Below are 17,991 nucleotides of genomic sequence, written 5' to 3'. Positions count from 1 at the left end.
CTGCAACTCAGTGAGATTCTGTTTCAAAATAAAGAATAAAATATTGGGCAGGGGGTGTAGCTCAGAGGTCGATTGCCTTTGGGTTCCATCCCCAGACCTGCCAAAAAAAAAAAAAAAAAAATGACCTGCTTTGTGTCTTCTGATAAGTTTAGGCTTGAAGTCTAATTTGTCTCAGTTGCTCCTCTTACATGTCTTTGAGTTCCATTAGCATGGATTACTTTGCTCCAGCCCTTCACCTTTACTTTGTATCTTTATTTGAAAGATGTGTATCTTGCAGGCAGCAAAGAGATGGATTAAGGTTTTTAATACATTTTTTCCCCTTCTTTTTATTGGGGAGTTAAGGCCATTTCTTCAGTGTGGTTTATTGAGAGATAATTTTTAATTCCTAACATTTTGAATTTTAACCTTTTTTTGAGGTAGTGTTTGTTCTTCTTTGCATAGTTGTTTGTTTGATGGAAATCAGTGTTTTTCCAGTTCTGGCATTTATTTATTCTTGTTTGTAATTGATCTCTTTGTTTTCTCTAGTGCTGGTTTGGAAGACATAAATTCTTTTAGCTTCTATTTGTCGTGTAAAGTTTTTTATATCCCCATCGATTTTGAGAAATATTTTTGTTGGGTAGAATAGTCTTGGCTGGAAATTGTTTTCTTTCAGAGTTTGGAATATGCCACTCCAGGGTCTCAGGGCTTTCATGAGTTGTTTTGGGAAGTCTAGAGTGATTCTTACTGGTTTGCTTCTGAATGTCACTTGGTTTTTGCTCTTGTTGTTTTTAATATTCTTCCCTTGGCCTCTGCATTAATTAGTTTGACTACTGTGTGGCATGGTGAACCTTTTCTCTGATCTTGTCTAAAGGGGGTTCTATCTGTTTCCTGTACCTGTGTATCGACTTTTTTTCTTTGTTTGGAAATTTTTCTGATATTACTTCTTTGAAAAGGTTGTTGATCCCTTTGGTTTCACCTTCTATTCTCTCTTCTATAACTATTATTCTTAGGTTAGCTCTTTTAAAATGGGCCCATATCTCTTGAGTGTCCAATTTATGCTCTCATATTGGAGCATACTATGTTTATTTTTGGAGTAGTCATCTTGTAAGAGCAAGATTCTGTTTTCCATGTGGTCTAGTCTGTTGTTTATAGTTTATATTGATGCCTTTACTTCAGGGATTGTGCCCTTCCCTTCCTTCAGAGCTTCTTTCTGATTCCTGTTCAGGATCAGATTCTTTGTTTATTTGTTCCTTTATTTCTTTCAGGCTCTCTCTAAATTATTTTTGGAAATCCTATAAAATTTATACTATTAAAGTTCTGATTTGTCCTTCTGGCGATCTCTGCATTCTGTGTTGAAGTTCTATTACTGTGGGGTTGTGAGAGCTCATTGCTTGTTGTTCCTTCTTATGATTTCAGGTTTCTTAAGTTTGTATCTTTGTTGCTTTTGATAGTTTTTCTCACTCTGTGTCAGCTAGTATATACAAAAGTGAGTTATATTGTATTTGGTGGTGAAGATTGAGTGAGGAGGAAGGTACTAAAGTAGTAAATGCAAGAATAGGGCCAAGTATAGCCAGGTGTGGTGGCACACGCTTGTAATCCCAGCATTCGGGAGGCTGAGACCTCAGCTCCCGAATGACAGCTACTTAGTGAGGCCTTCTGCAACTTAGTGAGACCCTGTTTCAAAATAAAGAATAAAAAATAGGGCAGGGGGTGTAGCTTGGAGGTACAATGCCTCTGGGTTCCATCCTCAGACCCGCAAAAAAAAAAAAAAGAAAGAAAGACTAGGGCAAAGTAGCAGATACGTTCAAGCAGAATGAGAGTTTGAGTGTGGTAAGGTAATATGTAGTAGAGATTAGAGATTGTGTGTGTGTGTGTGTGTGTGTGTGTGTGTGTGTGTGTGTGTGTGTGTGTAAAAGAGGATTCTAATAACCAGTATAGAGTATTTAGGTATAGTGATATGAAGTAGATTTAATATAAGACAAAGAAAAGGACAGAGAGGAGAGTAGATAGGAAAGAAGGAAGAAACTTGTAGAAGGGGTGGGGAAGACAGCACAAACCACAAACACACCCACAAACAAAGCAAAACAAAACAATCCCAGAAATATATGAATAGTGAGCAGACTTGGCCTCTGCAGTCCTCCTGAGTCTACATAGATTTCTTTCAGCCATTTAAGGTTCACTTTCTATGTTAGGTTCTCGAGCATGTTCTGAGCACTCTCATTTGCTCTAAAACCTATATTAATGATGTCAGTTTGTAACCTCACTTTGGTCTCCTTCAGTGATTGGGACCCCAGCCTGTTATCTTTCTTTGCGCAGGTACCAAGTGCTACCTGCTCCTCTCTCCCTGCAAGCTTGGGTCTCTGAGCCCTCAAACAGGGTCTGTCTGTGCAGCCAGCCAGTATCACTGGGGCTGGATCTAGTGTTAAGCACGGGTCTCCATGCTATCTACAGACCCTGAGTCTGTGCCTCTCCCTGCCTACATAAGAAGCAGGTGCTGCTGGGACCAGACCCAGTGTATAGGTAGGAGTTTGTATTGTCCCCAGATAGGGCTAGGTTGGTCTGGACTTCTCCCTGATCACCACAGTTGGGTGGTCTGTGGTGATCTCCAGAGGCCCCTGTTGAGCTTGTGCCCTGGACTATATGCCTTTTAGTCTGATTGGCCCTGGGGAGTTCTTAAGTTTGTATCTTTGTTGCTTTTGATAGCTTCCTCTAGCTCTGTAGGTGTCAGCTGGTATGTACAAGAGCAAGTTGTGTTTGTATTCACTGGTGAAGGTTGGATGAGGAAGGAGCTGGAATAGTGGATGCAAGAATAAAGTAGCAGACAGGATCAAGTAGAGTGAGAGTTTGAGTGTAGTAGCTGGAATAGTGGATGCAAGAATAAAGTAGCAGACAGGATCAAGTAGAGTGAGAGTTTGAGTGTAGTAGGGTAGTACGTGGTTGAGATTAGAGATAGTGAACATACAGGAGGATTCTAATAACCAGTGTAGAGCATTTAGGTATAGTAATATGAAATGGATTCAATACAAGACAAGGAAAAGAGAGAAAAAATAGGACAGAGAAGAGAGTCAATATGAAAGAAGGAAAAAGCTTGTAAAAGGGTTAGAGAATAAATATACAGGCGCACGCACACACACACACACACACACACACACCAACAAAACAAGCCTACAGATAAATGAATATAGAGCAGACCTGGCCTTTGAAATACTCCTAGGTCTATGTGAGTACTTTCAGCTGTTTAAGGCTCTCTCTCTCTCTCTCTTTTTTTTTTTTTTTTTTTTTTTGTGGTGTTAGGGATGGAACCCAGGGGCATTCTACCTCCAAGCTACACCCCCAGCCTGATTTTTTTTTTTATTCTTTACTTTGAAATAGTTGTATTCTTTATTTTGAAATATTCTTAGTGAGACCATTTTCAAAATAAAGAGTATTTTATATTTATATAAAATACCTTATATTTTACTATTATTTAGTATTTATATTTATATAAAATACTCTTTATTTTGAAGTAGATCTCACTAAGTTGCAGAGAGCCTCACTAAGTAGCTGAGGCTGGCTGCAAACCCTGTATCCTCCTGTCTCAGTCTCCCAAGTACTAGGCTTACAAGCAATATGCCACAATGCTCAGCAAGGTTCACTTTATATATTTGGTTCCTGAGCATGTTCCAAGGGCTTTCGTATTCTCTGTAACCTATAGCAGTGATAGCAGTTTGTAGTCCCACTATTCGGTCTCCTTCAGTGATTGGGATCCTGTTCTGGTGTGTCTCTGACTGTGCAGGCGCCTCGTGCCACTGGTGCCTCTCCTGCCACAGCCTGGGTCTCTGCGCTCTTCACAGGGCCTCTCCCTGAGTCTCTTTGTCGTGCAGGTGGCAGGTATCACTGGGGCTGGATGCAGGGAAAGCATGGGTCTCCACACTTTCCTCAGACCCTGAGCCTGCATCTCTCCTCACCTCCAAAGGTGGTGGGTGCCACTGACACCAGACCTGGTGTGTACATATGGGTCTGCCTTCTCCACAGATAGGGCTGGGTTGGTCTGACTTCTCCCCGGTCACCACAGTTGGATTGCCTGTGGTAATCTCCAGAGGCCCTACTCGGTTGTTGCAGACTGTAGGTCTTTTCCCATTGGCCGTTGAGGTTGTCTGCTAATCTATGCCTCTGCTGTGTCCACCTCCACCTTCCCTAGGGTGACTACGAGGTCTTGGACCCAGCGATTTTGTTGCTTGTCACATGAGCTCCTGTGGCTATGCTGGGCAGTCTCCCGAAAGGATGGCTAGTTCCCTCAACAGTGTTGTTGAGCCCTGCTCTGGATCTCTGGAGGCCAAGGTGGGCTCAGCTGCTACTGCTGCAGGTTCTAGCCAGGCATCCAGGTCGTAGGATCCCTGAAGCGTGGGGTGAGGTGCTGGCCATTTGCAGTTCCAGTGAGCTGCAGCTCTTACTTCAAGTCGCTGGCATGTTTGCTCGGGGCCTCTGGAGGCCACAGTGCTAATGCGGTTAGGCAGTGTGGTGCTGCCACGGCCCCTCCAGCTGCAGCAGTTCCCCAGGGGAGGCCGGCATTGCTGTCCTCTGTTCGGTCTTTTGTTTGTTCAATTTTCTGCTGCTTTTTTACTCTTGTCATGAAGCTGCTTTCAAAGTGATAGCGATCAAGTGAAGCATGACAGATGTGCTGCTTCCCTCAGTGGCCATCTTGCAAGTGTTTCTTTTTCTAAATTGTAAAAAAGTTGTTTAGCAGAGCAGGCCGTACTGTTTTCCTTTAACTTTTTCCATTGCCTTTCACACTTACCTGCTAACCAGGGCACTCTTCCTTCATGGACAGTACTAGGTAGCTGCTGTGGGCCAGCTCTCTGGAACATACAGATAATAAGAAACTCTCACAACAAACGAAAGCAGGGTTTCCACACCTGTATCTAGCTGCCCCGTGTGTCTGGCCTCCCCGGTGCCAGACCCTTTCAGAGTGGTCTGCGTTTACAGCACTTTCATAACACTGCCGGCAGGTTCCTACTGCTACCCAGCTATGCTGGAATCATGGTGACCCTCCCGCTTCAAACCTTACCTGGCTGCCTTCTTCCTCAGGCATGGGACTGTTACTAGCCGTCTTCTGTTTTCATCTTTCCTGACAATAGGCCTCCTGTTTTCCTTTGACATTTGTGAACTTTCTCCAACTATTTTTAGCTGGTGGTTAATTTTTCTACTTACTTCTTCACATTGTCTCTGAGAATTTTTGTTCTGGACCATCTTCTCATGCTGCAGAAATACCTGAATTACTCTGCTCTGTGGTTTCACTTCCCACCTAAATAACGCAGGCACTCGTATCTTTATACCCAGCTTGGATCTCCTTCCAGGGCATCTGACCCCGTACAGCCCCACAGGCACTTTAATATCATCATGTTCAAATTGTCTTTCACTCAAACTGCCTGGCTGAACCTTGATTCTGTGGTACTTTTTCTCAGTAATTGAAAGCTCAATTTTGGGAAAACATTGCTTTTGAAGAATAAACAAGATGAAAAATACTCAGCCATATATTTTTATATATTTTTGTTTAATGTTGTTAATAATCTAGAGTCACAGTTTAAGCCAGAGTCAGCAACTTAGCAAAAATTTCAAAATTAAAAAAAGGAATAAACAAATCCAGTTTGATTTTACTCCTAACTAAAATGGTATTCAGAATTTATTGATGAAATCATTTTAAATTTTCTTTCTTTGCCAAACAGATCCTCCAAATGTGCATATTATTGGAAATCTGCCTTTTAGTGTCTCTACACCACTGATTATCAAGTGGCTTGAAAGCGCTTCTCATAGAGACGGACCTTTCGCTTACGGCAGAACTCGGATGACGTTGACTTTCCAAAAGGAGGTGGCAGAGGTGAGCTTCTCGGCTTCCTGGTTACCTTATCACGTGATCAATTCAGAATGATACTGTACTTTTACCAGACTCTGTATTCCAAGTTAATACTTCATTACACACAGAAAACCCCAGTTTAAATGTTGAACATGTAATGGGAATGACATACAACTGCTGTATGCTTCAGGGAGGGAACAAATGGTGTGTGTCGGCCAAGAAGGCAGTGTGGTCAACGCAGGGTCACGACGACCCAGACGATCAGAGAAAGGTAGAAGCCGCGTGATGGTGGTCATGCATTCATCACAGAGCTGACCTGCAGTCGCTTACCCGTGACCCTTTATACGCAGTACCATGAAAAAGATCGTGATTGTTAGCTTGGCTCTGAGAAGGGGAAAGGGTCACAGTCCCATCACATTTTGGGTGTGCACAGCTGGGGGGTTGCCTCATGTATCTAGTGGGCAGAGGTTGAATATGCGGATAAACTTCCTACATGGCCCAGGAGACCCTCATCACAAAGAAAGGCCCAACATTACCAACCCAAGTTCCAGTGGGCCATGCTGAAAACTTAACTTTAGAGTATTTAGTCATAAAATCTCTTTCTGGGGAGTTGTGGAACTTTCCATCACAAACATGTAGGACCTTCTGTGTTACCAGATGATGTCACTTTCCCTAAGGTCCTCGTCATTTCCTTTTCATGAGTGTCCTGATTCTCCTGTGGTTTGAAGGAGGCCTATGCTCAAAGCTTTCTTTGTTGTTTTCTTAATCTTTGGGATTTTTCAATCTGACAAAAACCACTTTCTAAACTCTCAATGCTCTCACATCAGATCTGTGTGTTTTTCACATGCCAAGCAATCCTCCAGGTCTCTGAACGTCAGTTGGGTGTTCTGTAATTTAATTAAATTCTAACATACTCCACCTGTAGTTGATATTAAATTCCCCAAGTTGAGGGCTGGCTCCCATAAGTAGACTGCTAGTCACAAGCCTGGGCTTTTGGAACTTCTAAACAGTCAACTGTAAATCGGGGAAATCTATGACCCTCCGCCCCCTCAGATTCCACAGTTGGTCAGAATGGTTCATAGAATTTGGGGAAATATTTCACCTAGGTGTAAGTAGTGGGTAACCAGTTGGTCTTTCTGGTGGCTGGCCAGCCCTTGGGGAGGCTGCCTAGGGGCCCCACTCTGCGGCACTTCAAAGCTCAGACATGATGAATGACAAAAGACACCCCTCTCACCCAATAAATTCCAATGGCTTAGGAGCCACTGGGCAAGGATCGAAAGACAGAAGCCAAATACATTTCTAATTTTACTGCATTGGTGGATGTTTCTCTCAGCTAACAAGGTATTATGTTATTCTCGTTCTTGAGTAACACAGTAGAAAAGCAAAACCCTCTGGACTCTAATTCTTAGGGGGAAAGAGCAGAGGAGCAGGGCCTGAGGAGGTGGAGTCGTGTTTCCAGTGACTCAGCGTCAGTGTGGTTAATGATAGAGTTGCTTTGACTTCACCACAGGCAATCATTTTTCTCTAACAAACAGAGGTTGATTTTAGTTAAATTTTAACATTGAGAAGAACTGGTATTGAGTCTATACTTTAAACAAAGGTTGATTTTAGTTAAATTTTAGCATTGAGAAGAACTGGTATTGAGTCTATACTTTAAGGAATGCATTAGAAATGTGGGTAACACTGGGCTGCTGATTTTCACATTTCACAGGTGAACATTTCAGTGGGAGAGTAGGTAGCAAACCTATTATATACCGTTTGTTTATGTGTCCATAAACAATCAGGGTCTCCTAAAGATGGTAGAGGACAAAAAACCCACAGGTTGGCTGGCAACATGGAGAACTTGAACATCATGACTTGAGTATTATATACCGTTTGCTTTTGAATTGATTGTAAATTTAACTTTGTATTTTAGCTACAGAAAGCTGCTCTTTTTTTTTTTTTTTTTTTTTGGTGGTGGTGGTGGTACTGGGGTTCCTGGAAACCCTTCTACCTTCAGGTTACACTCCCAGACCTATTTCTATACTTTTTTATTTGGAAACAGGGTCTCTTAAGCCAGCACGGCTAGCTTCGAACCTGCACGATCTTCCTGTCTCTGCCTCCCAAGCACAGGGATTACAAGCATGCGCCACCACACCCGGCCACAGAAAGCATTTTTTTAACATTGACTTCCTTCAGCTTTATAAGTTACAAAACAGAAAGAAATATGCACCATCCTTTTATTTATCTCTAGGACTATAGAACCTGATTTAAGTTCAGCCAACATCCATTAAGGGACAGATAGACAGTATTAAGCTACCGCCCATAAAATAACACCAGTGTGTAGCAGTAAATGAGACTTTAACAAACCCCATCTAACCTGACTTTAAAATTGATGAGACCTGATGAGACCGAGGGCGTGTGTGGTAATATCTTCCCAAAGGTCCTGGGATAGTTATAGGAAACCTGAAAGCTGAACGTGACTCCAGGTCTTGCGGTTTCTGCTCAAGTCATGATGTTCAAGTTCTCCATGTTGCCAGCCGACCTGTGGGTTTTTTGTCCTCTACCATCTTTAAGAGACCCTGATTGTTTGTGGACACATCCCAGGCAGAAAGGGCATCTGCCCATTGTTTACATAGCTCTCTGTCCCTGGTAGGAGGCTCTGTAGCTTCTCAATAAGCCCGATTATTCTACTTGTACTTACTTGTGTTAGATGAAGTAGAGGAAAACATTATGCTGTCCAAATAACACTGTCCTTGTGAGTTCTCTGACCCCTTATTTTTTTCGTGCTCAGAATGCTTTTTAAAGCTAAAGGTTTAATGGGTTTTTTTACTGAAAGATTAACTGCTTTGCTTTTCTTGCCTTTTGTTAAAACCATGTATCTCCCAGTGGATTTGAATTTCGTAGCTTTACTATATGACAGAAATAGTGGATTATGTTCAAATGGTTGATAGACAATTTGACTCTTAGGCCAACTGTTTTTTAATTCTTTTGTTGTTGTTAGTAGGTGTAGAACCCAGGGGCATTCTACCTCTGAGATATGCCCCCAACCCAATTTTATTTTTTAATTTGGAAACAGGGTCTCTCTAAGTTATGGAGGGTCTCACTAAGTCGCTGAGACTAGCCATGAACCTGCATTCTTCCTGTCCCAACTATTGGGATTACAAGTATGCATCACCACACCCAGCTTATGCCAACTTTTAATTAAGTCTTTCTGGCCTGTGACTTGGTTTTTTTCCTTATGAATTAGGGATAGTTATATGTGCTGCTTTATTCTGAATCAAAATCTATTCACATCACATGTTATCTCCACAACACAGGTATGTTTATTCCAAAGATCAAATGGGTCAAATCGGTTGGGACACCCCTTCCCCTGAAGGTGCTGGGTGCTGGCTTATCACTCGTGAGAGAAATAATATATTTAAATGCATTTTCACATCAAATGAGAACATTTAATTTTCATGCCTTTCGGGTTTGCTTTTCTCATTTAAATGGTTTTTATATGCTCTCCAATTTATCAGTGGAAGTACAGATTTCAAATATAAAGTAAAATAAATAGTAGCTCTGAAGAAGAAGGAAATTTAGGATGAAGTAATTTTTAAAATGTGGACATGTCTTTTGGTTCATTTTTTAATACTGTAATTGTGTCCAGGATAGATTTTTTTTTTTTTTTTTTTTGGTTGTACTGGGGTTCCTAGAAGCCCTTCTACCTCCGGGCTACACTCCCAAACCTATTTTATATCTTTTATTTGGAAACAGGGTCTCTTAAGCTAGCGTGGCTGACTTCAAACCTGCATGATCCTCCTGTCTCTGCCTCCCAAGCATGGGGATTACAAGCGTGCGTCACCACGCCCAGCCTCCAGGATAGATTTTAAAGATATTTTTACTTTTATCTCAGTAGTAAAATTAAGCACCTTGTTTTCCTTCATGGAAAAGTAGAAATATTTTTGACCATTGGAAATATAGGCTTTTTAAATTAATCTGTTCTCGAGGATTTCTTTATTTATTCCTTGGTAAGGAAAGTTTTTCTTTACATGCTGTGGCATCTCATCACTTATTTGGAACTGAGCTGTCCAGTAATTTCAACTGTCTAAATACATACAAGAGCCAGATAATTTAAAATAAAAAAGATGGGGTGAGCCGGACGTGGTGGCGCACGCTTGTAATCCCCGCGCTTGGGAGGCAGAGACAGGAGGATCGCACAGGTTCGAAGCCATCCGTGCACGCGCTGGCTTAGGAGACCCTTTTTCCAAATTTAAAAAATGTAAAAATAGGTCTGGGAGTGTAGCCCGGAGGTAGAAGGGCTTCCAGGAACCCCAGTACCACCAAAAAAAAAAAAAAAAAAAAAAGATGGGGTGAGATAAGGAGGTGGCTTCTAATTGGTTACCTCATGGATGCTACACAATCTCCAGATTTGCTTATAGGAAACTGCCTGGGGGGGGGGGTACAGGGATTGAAACTAAAACAAGCCAGATTATATGGTTTTCATGCCCATAGCAAACAAAAGGGACTCTTTAGATCTGGGCATGGTGGCACATGCTTGTGGTCCCAGTACTTGGGAGGCTGACACAGGAGGATCACAAGTGCTAGTTCAAGGCTAGCCTCATCTACTTAGTGAGGCCCTCTGCAACTTACTGAGTCGCTGTTTCAAAACAAAGAATAAAAAAAAATGGCCTGGGGTGTAGCTCAGAGGCAGAATGCCTGATTCAATCCCCATTACCGCAAAAGGGACTCTGCAGCCCAGTGGTGGCAGATCCCTTTGCAAGCCCGTGCTTTGACGTGATGGCGGGGCTGGGGCACTGCCCGGTGCAGGATGGTCCCAAGTCATCAGTGATACTTCTGACATTGATCTGGAAAAGGTTTGGAATGTTGGAGCTCGTACACAAAGAAGCAGACTACATTTTAGAAAGATAAGTAACCTATTTATTCACCACTCAGCTTTGTTCATTTTCAACAAATTGCCATATTTCTCCATTTCTTTGTTTTTTGTTTTGGTACTGAGAATTGAACCTAGAGGCATTCTACCACCAAGCTGTGCCCCCAGCCTGATTTTATTTGGAAATGCTCTTACTAGGTTTCTGAGCCTCACTACATTGCCAAGGCTAGCTTCAAACCCACAATCCTCCTGTCTCAGCCTCCAAGTGCTGGGATAATAAGCTTGCGCCACCATGCCCAACCTCATTTCTTTTTTAAAGAAACATAATACCACAGGTATGTTTGGAGCCCTTGTGTGCCCCCTTTCTTTTTGCCTATGGGCTGTACCATATTCACATTGATAATTATCTTTCCCCTGCATGCTTCCTACTTCAACATAAATATATACACACATACAGTCAGCAACAGGAGTAGTTTTAAACTTAGATTTTATGAATGTGAGTGCCCTTAAAAAGTTTTTATGAATGTCCTCATGCTGAACTTAACTTTTAATTTTTACTTTGTTTTGAGGATTAACCTGTGTCAATAATTATAATTATTTTAATTATTATTTTGTATTCCACTGGCAAACTACCACAGTTGATTTATTCACCATTTATGGGCCTTTTTTATAATGAAGAATGCTGTAATGACCATTCATATGCATATCCCTTTGCAGAAGCATGCGAACTGTTCTAAGATTTATTCCCAAAGGTAGACCGAAAGGGTCATGAGGGCTTATCAGCTTTACTATACATTGCCACTTATTCTCCAAAGTGCTTGTACTGATTTTACCTTCTTACTAGGGTGCCTTAAGAGTTCCTATCGGTCCAAATACCTGCAAGTACTAGGGTCTAGAAGCTTCTTTTTTGTTGCTCATTTCATCAATTTGAAATTACATTTCACTGTGGCTTTAATTTTTTTTATATTTATACTGTGTATATGTCTCAGCATTTTTTATGGTTGTGGTTCATTTGGTTTGGTCATCTATGATTTTGCTATAATTTCTATAGTTTAATCATATTATTATCACCTCTAAGTACATTTTCTATATTTTAAACACTAATTCTTTGTTCTACCTAATATCATATCTCTATCCATAATTTGTCTTCTTAGTGTTTTTCTTACACATAATTTTTTAATTTCAATTGAGCAAAATATACCAGCCTGTGGTACCTTCTGATGGAGATCATAGATACTAATGTATAAGTTTTAAATTTTTTACTTTTTACTTATCAATAATTGCCTTAGAATTTATTTTACAAGACTGGGATTTACTTACTCCTTCTGTAGATACTTAATTATACCAGTATCACTTAATGAATGATATTATTTTGTCAATTAGTAGTTACTATTTCACAGCTGTTACGTATCAGATACCTACATGTGCTTAGATTTATATCCATGGCTTTTGTTTCATTGATCTTTTTGTGCCTATAGCAATATCACCTTAATTTTGATGCCTGGTTAATACAAGTACTCACATCAGTATCATTGCTAATTTTCAGGAATATCTTGGCCATTCTTAGCCTTATATAAGTTGTATATGGAATTTAATATAAATATGTGTGTATAAATAATATTTATGGAAGTCAATGTTCTTAAAATATTCTTTTGGGACTTTGAAATTGCATTTATTAGTTAAATAAGATATACCTGATAATTTCAAAATAAACATTTTTAGTAAAGCTAGTAATTTATTACAAAATACTAGTATATTAATGCATTGCTAGTAGTTTTTTTACTTTTTTAATTTATTGGCACATTATAATCATATAAACATCATTATGAAGTACAGGATTGTAGAGGCACATGTACACATCACTCATTTAGCCCTTCCCCAATTACTAGTAATTCATTGAAGAATAAATTACAATTTTTTTGCAGAAACTTGCTCAATAATCAGTTTTCCAAGTATTCTTTATATTCAAGATATTATATTTAAAAACATAAAAGCACACCATATTAAAAATGTCCATTCAAGCCGGGCATGATGGCACACACTTGCAATCCCAGTACTTGGGAGACTGAGACAGGAGGATTGTAGGTTCACGGCCAGCCTCAGATACTTAGTGATTCCCTCCGCAACTTACTGAGTCCCTGTTTCAAAATAAAGAATAAAAAAATAGGACTAGAGATACAACTCGGAGGTAGAATGCCTCTGGGTTCAATCCCCAGTACTGCAAAAAATAAATAAGTATATAAAAAACAAAAATGTTCATTTATATGTTGTTGTAACTCAGGAAATTAAATACTTAAGCATATTTAATTCTTTATTATGCTTGCTAATTTTTCATAAAATGTTTATCAATTGGTTATTTTATTTTACAGGACTTTCTGCTATAAAATAGAACAGTGCTTTTAAAATCTCCAGTAGTCGATGGTAGGGAGCTGTCTTGCCTGAATGTTTTAGTGCATTATGCGTGATGCACGCACGTTCATGCACCTGTAAAGAGGGTGCCTCAGCTGATGACGCTGGAGGAAAACACACCCGTGCTGGCTACGTGGTCATGTGCCTGCCTGTGCTTTTATAATTTGCCTCTAAAAATCCAGCATCAGACAGAGTGGAATGTTGGCTCCTTTCTGTTTTATCAAACGAGATTAATGACTTGCGAAATTCATTTCTGCCCTTCTCTAGAGACTTGTAGCCACGACAGGAAGCAAACAGCGCAGTCGCCTTTCCATAATGGCCCAGTACCTCTGTGATGTTAAGCACATCTTTACGATTCCAGGTCAAGCTTTTATCCCCAAACCAGAGGTGAGTTTTGTTTATTTGTTTTAGTATATCCAAATTAGACTATTTATTGTAATCTTTGTTCCCCTGAGGATGTATCATAGGAAACAATCTGATATTTATTTATTTTTTATTTTATTTTTGTGTTTTGAGGTACTTCATGCTATACCTCCAGCCCATTTTTTTATTTTTTTATTTTGAAATACGATCTCACTGAGTTGCAAAGGGCTTCACTAAGTAGATCAGGCTGTCCTTGAACCGTGATCCTCCTGTCTTGGCCTCCCAAATGCTAGGATTATAAATGTGAGCCACCACACCTGGCAGGATCTAGTACTTATATGCAAACTATACCATAAAGACCATAAATATTATAATATGAAGTTGTTATTCCAACTTTTCTCCTCCTTACATAAGATGGCCAATATCTGTTAAGCCTTGGTCAGGTAAGATAACTGACTTAACCTCTCTTAGCTTCAGTTCCTATAAGCTACTAAGAATCATGCCCGCCTGGTAGTGTTGTTAGGAGATAAAATAGCCAATGTATGCAGAGGATGTGGACCAGGACTGGCATGTGCCACTTGGAGCAGCAAGACACTGAGGACACAAATGCAGAGTCATCGTGTAAACGCATAACTTGTTTAAATGGGGCATTTTCTGAGAGCAGAGATGTAGGGTACAAATTTCCCACAGAGTCATGGTCAGATTCTTGGGGGCATTTGAGCCCTAAGACTGATCAGGATCCCAGCCAAGTTGGAGGCCTGGGAGGAGGCGTGAACATGGCACGGTATGCCTAGATGGGGGTGATGAGATGCTGTCCTTCATTGTCATTTCCACTTCCTTAAGACAGGCCTTTAGGCCAGGCGTGGTGGCGCACACTTGTAATCCCCTTGCTTGGGAAGTGAGACAGGAGGATCGCGCAGGTTTGAAGCCAGCCGCGCTGGCTTAAGAGACCCTGTTTCCAAATAAAAAGAATAAAAAATAGGTCTGGGAGTGTAGCCCGGAGGTAGAAGCGTTTTCAGAAACCCCACCACCCCCCCCAAAAAAAAAAAACAGTAGGAAATGGCTGCTTTTTTAGAGTTTAAAACATTCCATTGTCTAGTTAGAAAGTATTACTCGCATAAGTAAAGATTATTTTTGAAGGACATTTAAAATATATGGAATGAACTTTTAATGTAGGACTCAAAGGTACGTAGACTGCATATTAATACAGACACCTTAAGCAAAGTGAGAGAATCATACAGTGTCAGTGCAGTCCTGTCAAATTAATTTGAATAAATGTATTATTTTCATCAAAATTCTTTTTAGTATAATATTTTGTTTGGTTTAACAAGTGATTTTTACCACTCAAGGAATACATACTTGTGCACTAACAATTTGAGCCACTGGGATGCCACAGAATACATCTAAACAATTGTTTAAACTTCTACTGGGAAGATTCTCATCTTAGTTCCCATATGAAATAGTGCCTTTTCATGTTTGCTATTTCATTAATAGCTAATAACATTTTTGCAGAAGGAAATGATGATCTACCAGGTAAAATAGTATAAAATATTTTAGTCAGTTTCTATATGCTCAAATGAAAACTATTCACATAGAAGATATTCTTTCTCTTTGAGTAATTAATGTACAAAGGAGTTTTTCCTTTGGCTCTTGTATTATGAGCAGTTACTAAGCATAAATTAACAACTAAAGTATTAGAAACAATGTACCGTTTCCTTTGCACATATAGAAAATCTAATTTTAAAACATTCTTTATACTTTAAAAGTTAATTCACATCCATTAACTAATTGAAGCTGCTCATTTCTAAGAGAACTTTTTTGTTAACTTGAATCAAATTTGAGGGAGAATTACAAATTGAAATGATTTTTACCATTCACATAGTAACATGAGGCATCCAGTGGGATGGAGTAAATCTCCATTGTTTAAGAGATATTAATTTAATCTGGTGTATTGTTTTGCTAGAAGTAGCGGAGGGTAGTTCTTGGGTATTTTAAAACAAGTATGTGTTCTTATCTCTTAGTTTGTACTTAAGGCTTTAAAAGACCCAGGCATTTTAGTCTGCGTTTGGGTTGGTTTTTCTTTGCTGTGACAATATTTATTAATTTCTTTAGAACTGTCAGATCTTCCTTTGTGTGAGTATTGTCAGCTTGTGTATACATGCGCAGGTGTTTTTTTAAATGTAAAATGGGTGAGAGTGCAGGGTGGAGCACAGGGTGGGTTTGGGGGACACCTGAATGGGTTCCCAGGGGCCTCCCTCCATACCCTGGGGCTTTAAACAGAAGCAGGTGATTCAGCTGTTCCCCAAGGTGAGAGTCTTAACTAATACCAGGGTAAGATACTTTTTATACTTGGCAGTTAATTTCTTTTGTAAGCTACAATTTAGAAGATATATAAATAAGTTACCTTAAAAAGAAAAAATGCTATCAGTTAATTGCCTTATTAGTATAGCCAGAGCCTCTTTTCATTATAAATCTATAAAACATTAAAAAAAATAATGAAAAAATAAACCTGATGGCAGATATAATTGTGATAGTTTGTGGGCATTTTAAATTCATAGTTTTTAAGTATTTTACACTATTTATAGGAAGTTAAGCATAAATCTTTTTTTGTTTATCTAAAATAAATTTCTAGCAGATACCCAAAGTCTTCTAGATTGTGTGTGCAGTACTTGGCTCTTTATACATAATCCTTCAGGTTGTATGCTGAGTTGCTCTCTGGGTGTGTGGGAAAGGCATGCTTTTGCTTGGGAGGGTAGGGCCAAGCTCCTGAGTTGTCTTTTGTATAGGAAGTACAGAAAATAATGCCCGAGATAAATAGCAGCAGTGCTGAGATGAATCCAATATAAAGAGCTCCTCCAGGTTCGTGTTTGTGGCTTTCTGCAACTGTCAGATCTAGGAAGTTCTCTATGATCTCCTTCGTGTACCACACTGTTGGTATTAACCCAGAGACCCCTGCACACATGAAACAGACTCCTCCAACAAAGGAAGCCTGGCTCTTGGTGTCTCTGTCCCCTCCTAAGTGAGTGCATTTCATTCCTACTATGGAAGTGCAGATCCCCAGGGCAGACAGAACACACGCCAGGACCATGGTGGCCCTGGCAGCCTGCACGTGGGTCGGGAGGGATAGGACGGAGTACTTGAGGGTGCAGCTGAACATCCCAGTGCTGTACCACGTGCAGTCCATCCACAGCCCGTGCAGCCGCACGATGGCCGTGATGATGTTGGAGCCAGCGTCCACGTTCACCTTCCAGTTGGGCAGCAGGGTGGCCGTGAGCACTCCCGAGGCCCCAGACAAGGCCAGGATGAAAGCGAGGAGCTGCAGACCGGCCGAGGCCATGGTGTTGCTTTCTCTCTCTCCGTCGGATGCTTGGTTATGATGCTTAATCAGAATTGTAGCTATTTCTGTGTGGTAGAGAACCAAATAACAAAAGCTAAGGAAAGATGACATCAGGATTGCGGGGAGAAACAAGTGAGTGAACAGGAAGGCTTCCCTTTAAAGTAGACGCTGAAACACATCAGAAAAGCACTCCTTGCATGCCCGGGAGAGAAGCTGCTGGAAGTGCTGGTGTAGCGTTTCCAGACGGGCAGCAGGCTCAGAAACTGACGTCTGCTGAGTGCTTGTGCATGGGCAGGGCTTCACACAGGGCACAAAGAAAGGAGCTGACTGCTGCATTCTTTGGAAAACCCAAGATATGCTGAGACGTCTGGACAGCAGGATGTACTGCGTTACTAATTTTAGATACTTCAGGTTCCAGCTATAGGACCTGATCATTTTAAATAATTTTAAATGACTTCGTTTATAATGAAAATACTCCATAGGTAAGAGGAAAGTCATTTAAACCCGTCTCATCATAATTTATAACTATACACTGAAAAGGTTTTAACGTACACATCTCTACTCTGCACTTGCCACGGGAGCTGGGGGTTAAGAAGAAAGGCAAGGAGTGAAAGGCCGTCGGTCACAGGCATCGCAGTCCTCGTTTCTGGTTCAGAGCCACCTAGTCCTTACATAGGCCAGCTCTTGTTTCTTTTTAGGTACCTGATACTCAGAACTGGAACAAGGAAGCCATTGTGTTTTGCCTATGAGCATGTGAGATTCTTTCTATTTGGAACTAAAATCATCCCCTGACCCACAGGAAGCTCCACTGCAAAACTGGTTGTTTTTGAACAGTTCTTAAACAGTGACAGTAAGTCTTAAAAGTCCAAACCAGAAAGAGACACATCACTAGTTGTACGTTAAAGAACACCAAAAAATAATTTACCCCCCCACACACACTTTTTCTAAGAGGAGGGTAAAGACAGTACCTATTCTGTGGCTAGCTGTGTTTTCAGAACCAAAAGGCTTTCTATTTCCATCTTCTCATTCCTGTTGTACCACTATCCATTCCATCTGGCAGAATTCATTGCCTTCTTTAAAAGAGTATAGTGCAGTACTGGCTTTTTTTTCCCCAGAGTTAATTTCAAATAGTATGATAGAATGGCCATGGCTCTGTCATGATTCATATATATTCCACAAAAGTAGTAGCATGGGCTCTGGAACCCAGACAGCCCC

General features: G+C 40.5%; 2 protein-coding genes across 2 annotated transcripts in view; one reads left to right on the top strand and one right to left on the bottom strand.

Annotated features, from left to right (window-relative positions):
• TFB1M (transcription factor B1, mitochondrial) overlaps nt 1-17,991 on the top strand; it is a gene marked incomplete at both ends in the record, with an annotated part of 50,444 nt that overhangs the window by 19,216 nt on the left and 13,237 nt on the right. The window contains 2 exons of the mRNA XM_080700692.1: nt 5,685-5,836; nt 13,344-13,463. Coding sequence (XP_080556818.1) covers nt 5,685-5,836; nt 13,344-13,463 — 272 coding nt within the window. The remainder of the gene's footprint in view (nt 1-5,684; nt 5,837-13,343; nt 13,464-17,991) is intronic.
• CLDN20 (claudin 20) lies at nt 16,117-16,776 on the bottom strand (the record flags this gene model as incomplete). Its single annotated transcript, XM_080699835.1, has 1 exon — nt 16,117-16,776. One exon carries the CDS (start codon nt 16,774-16,776, stop codon nt 16,117-16,119), a length of 660 nt encoding a protein of 219 aa, XP_080555961.1.

The sequence above is a fragment of the Muscardinus avellanarius genome, assembly GCF_963383645.1.
Source record: "Muscardinus avellanarius genome assembly, chromosome: 8".
NCBI classification, from domain to species: domain Eukaryota; kingdom Metazoa; phylum Chordata; class Mammalia; order Rodentia; family Gliridae; genus Muscardinus; species Muscardinus avellanarius.
The sequence above is the reverse complement of the archived record's forward strand: the minus strand, read 5'-3'. Positions and strand labels throughout refer to the sequence as shown.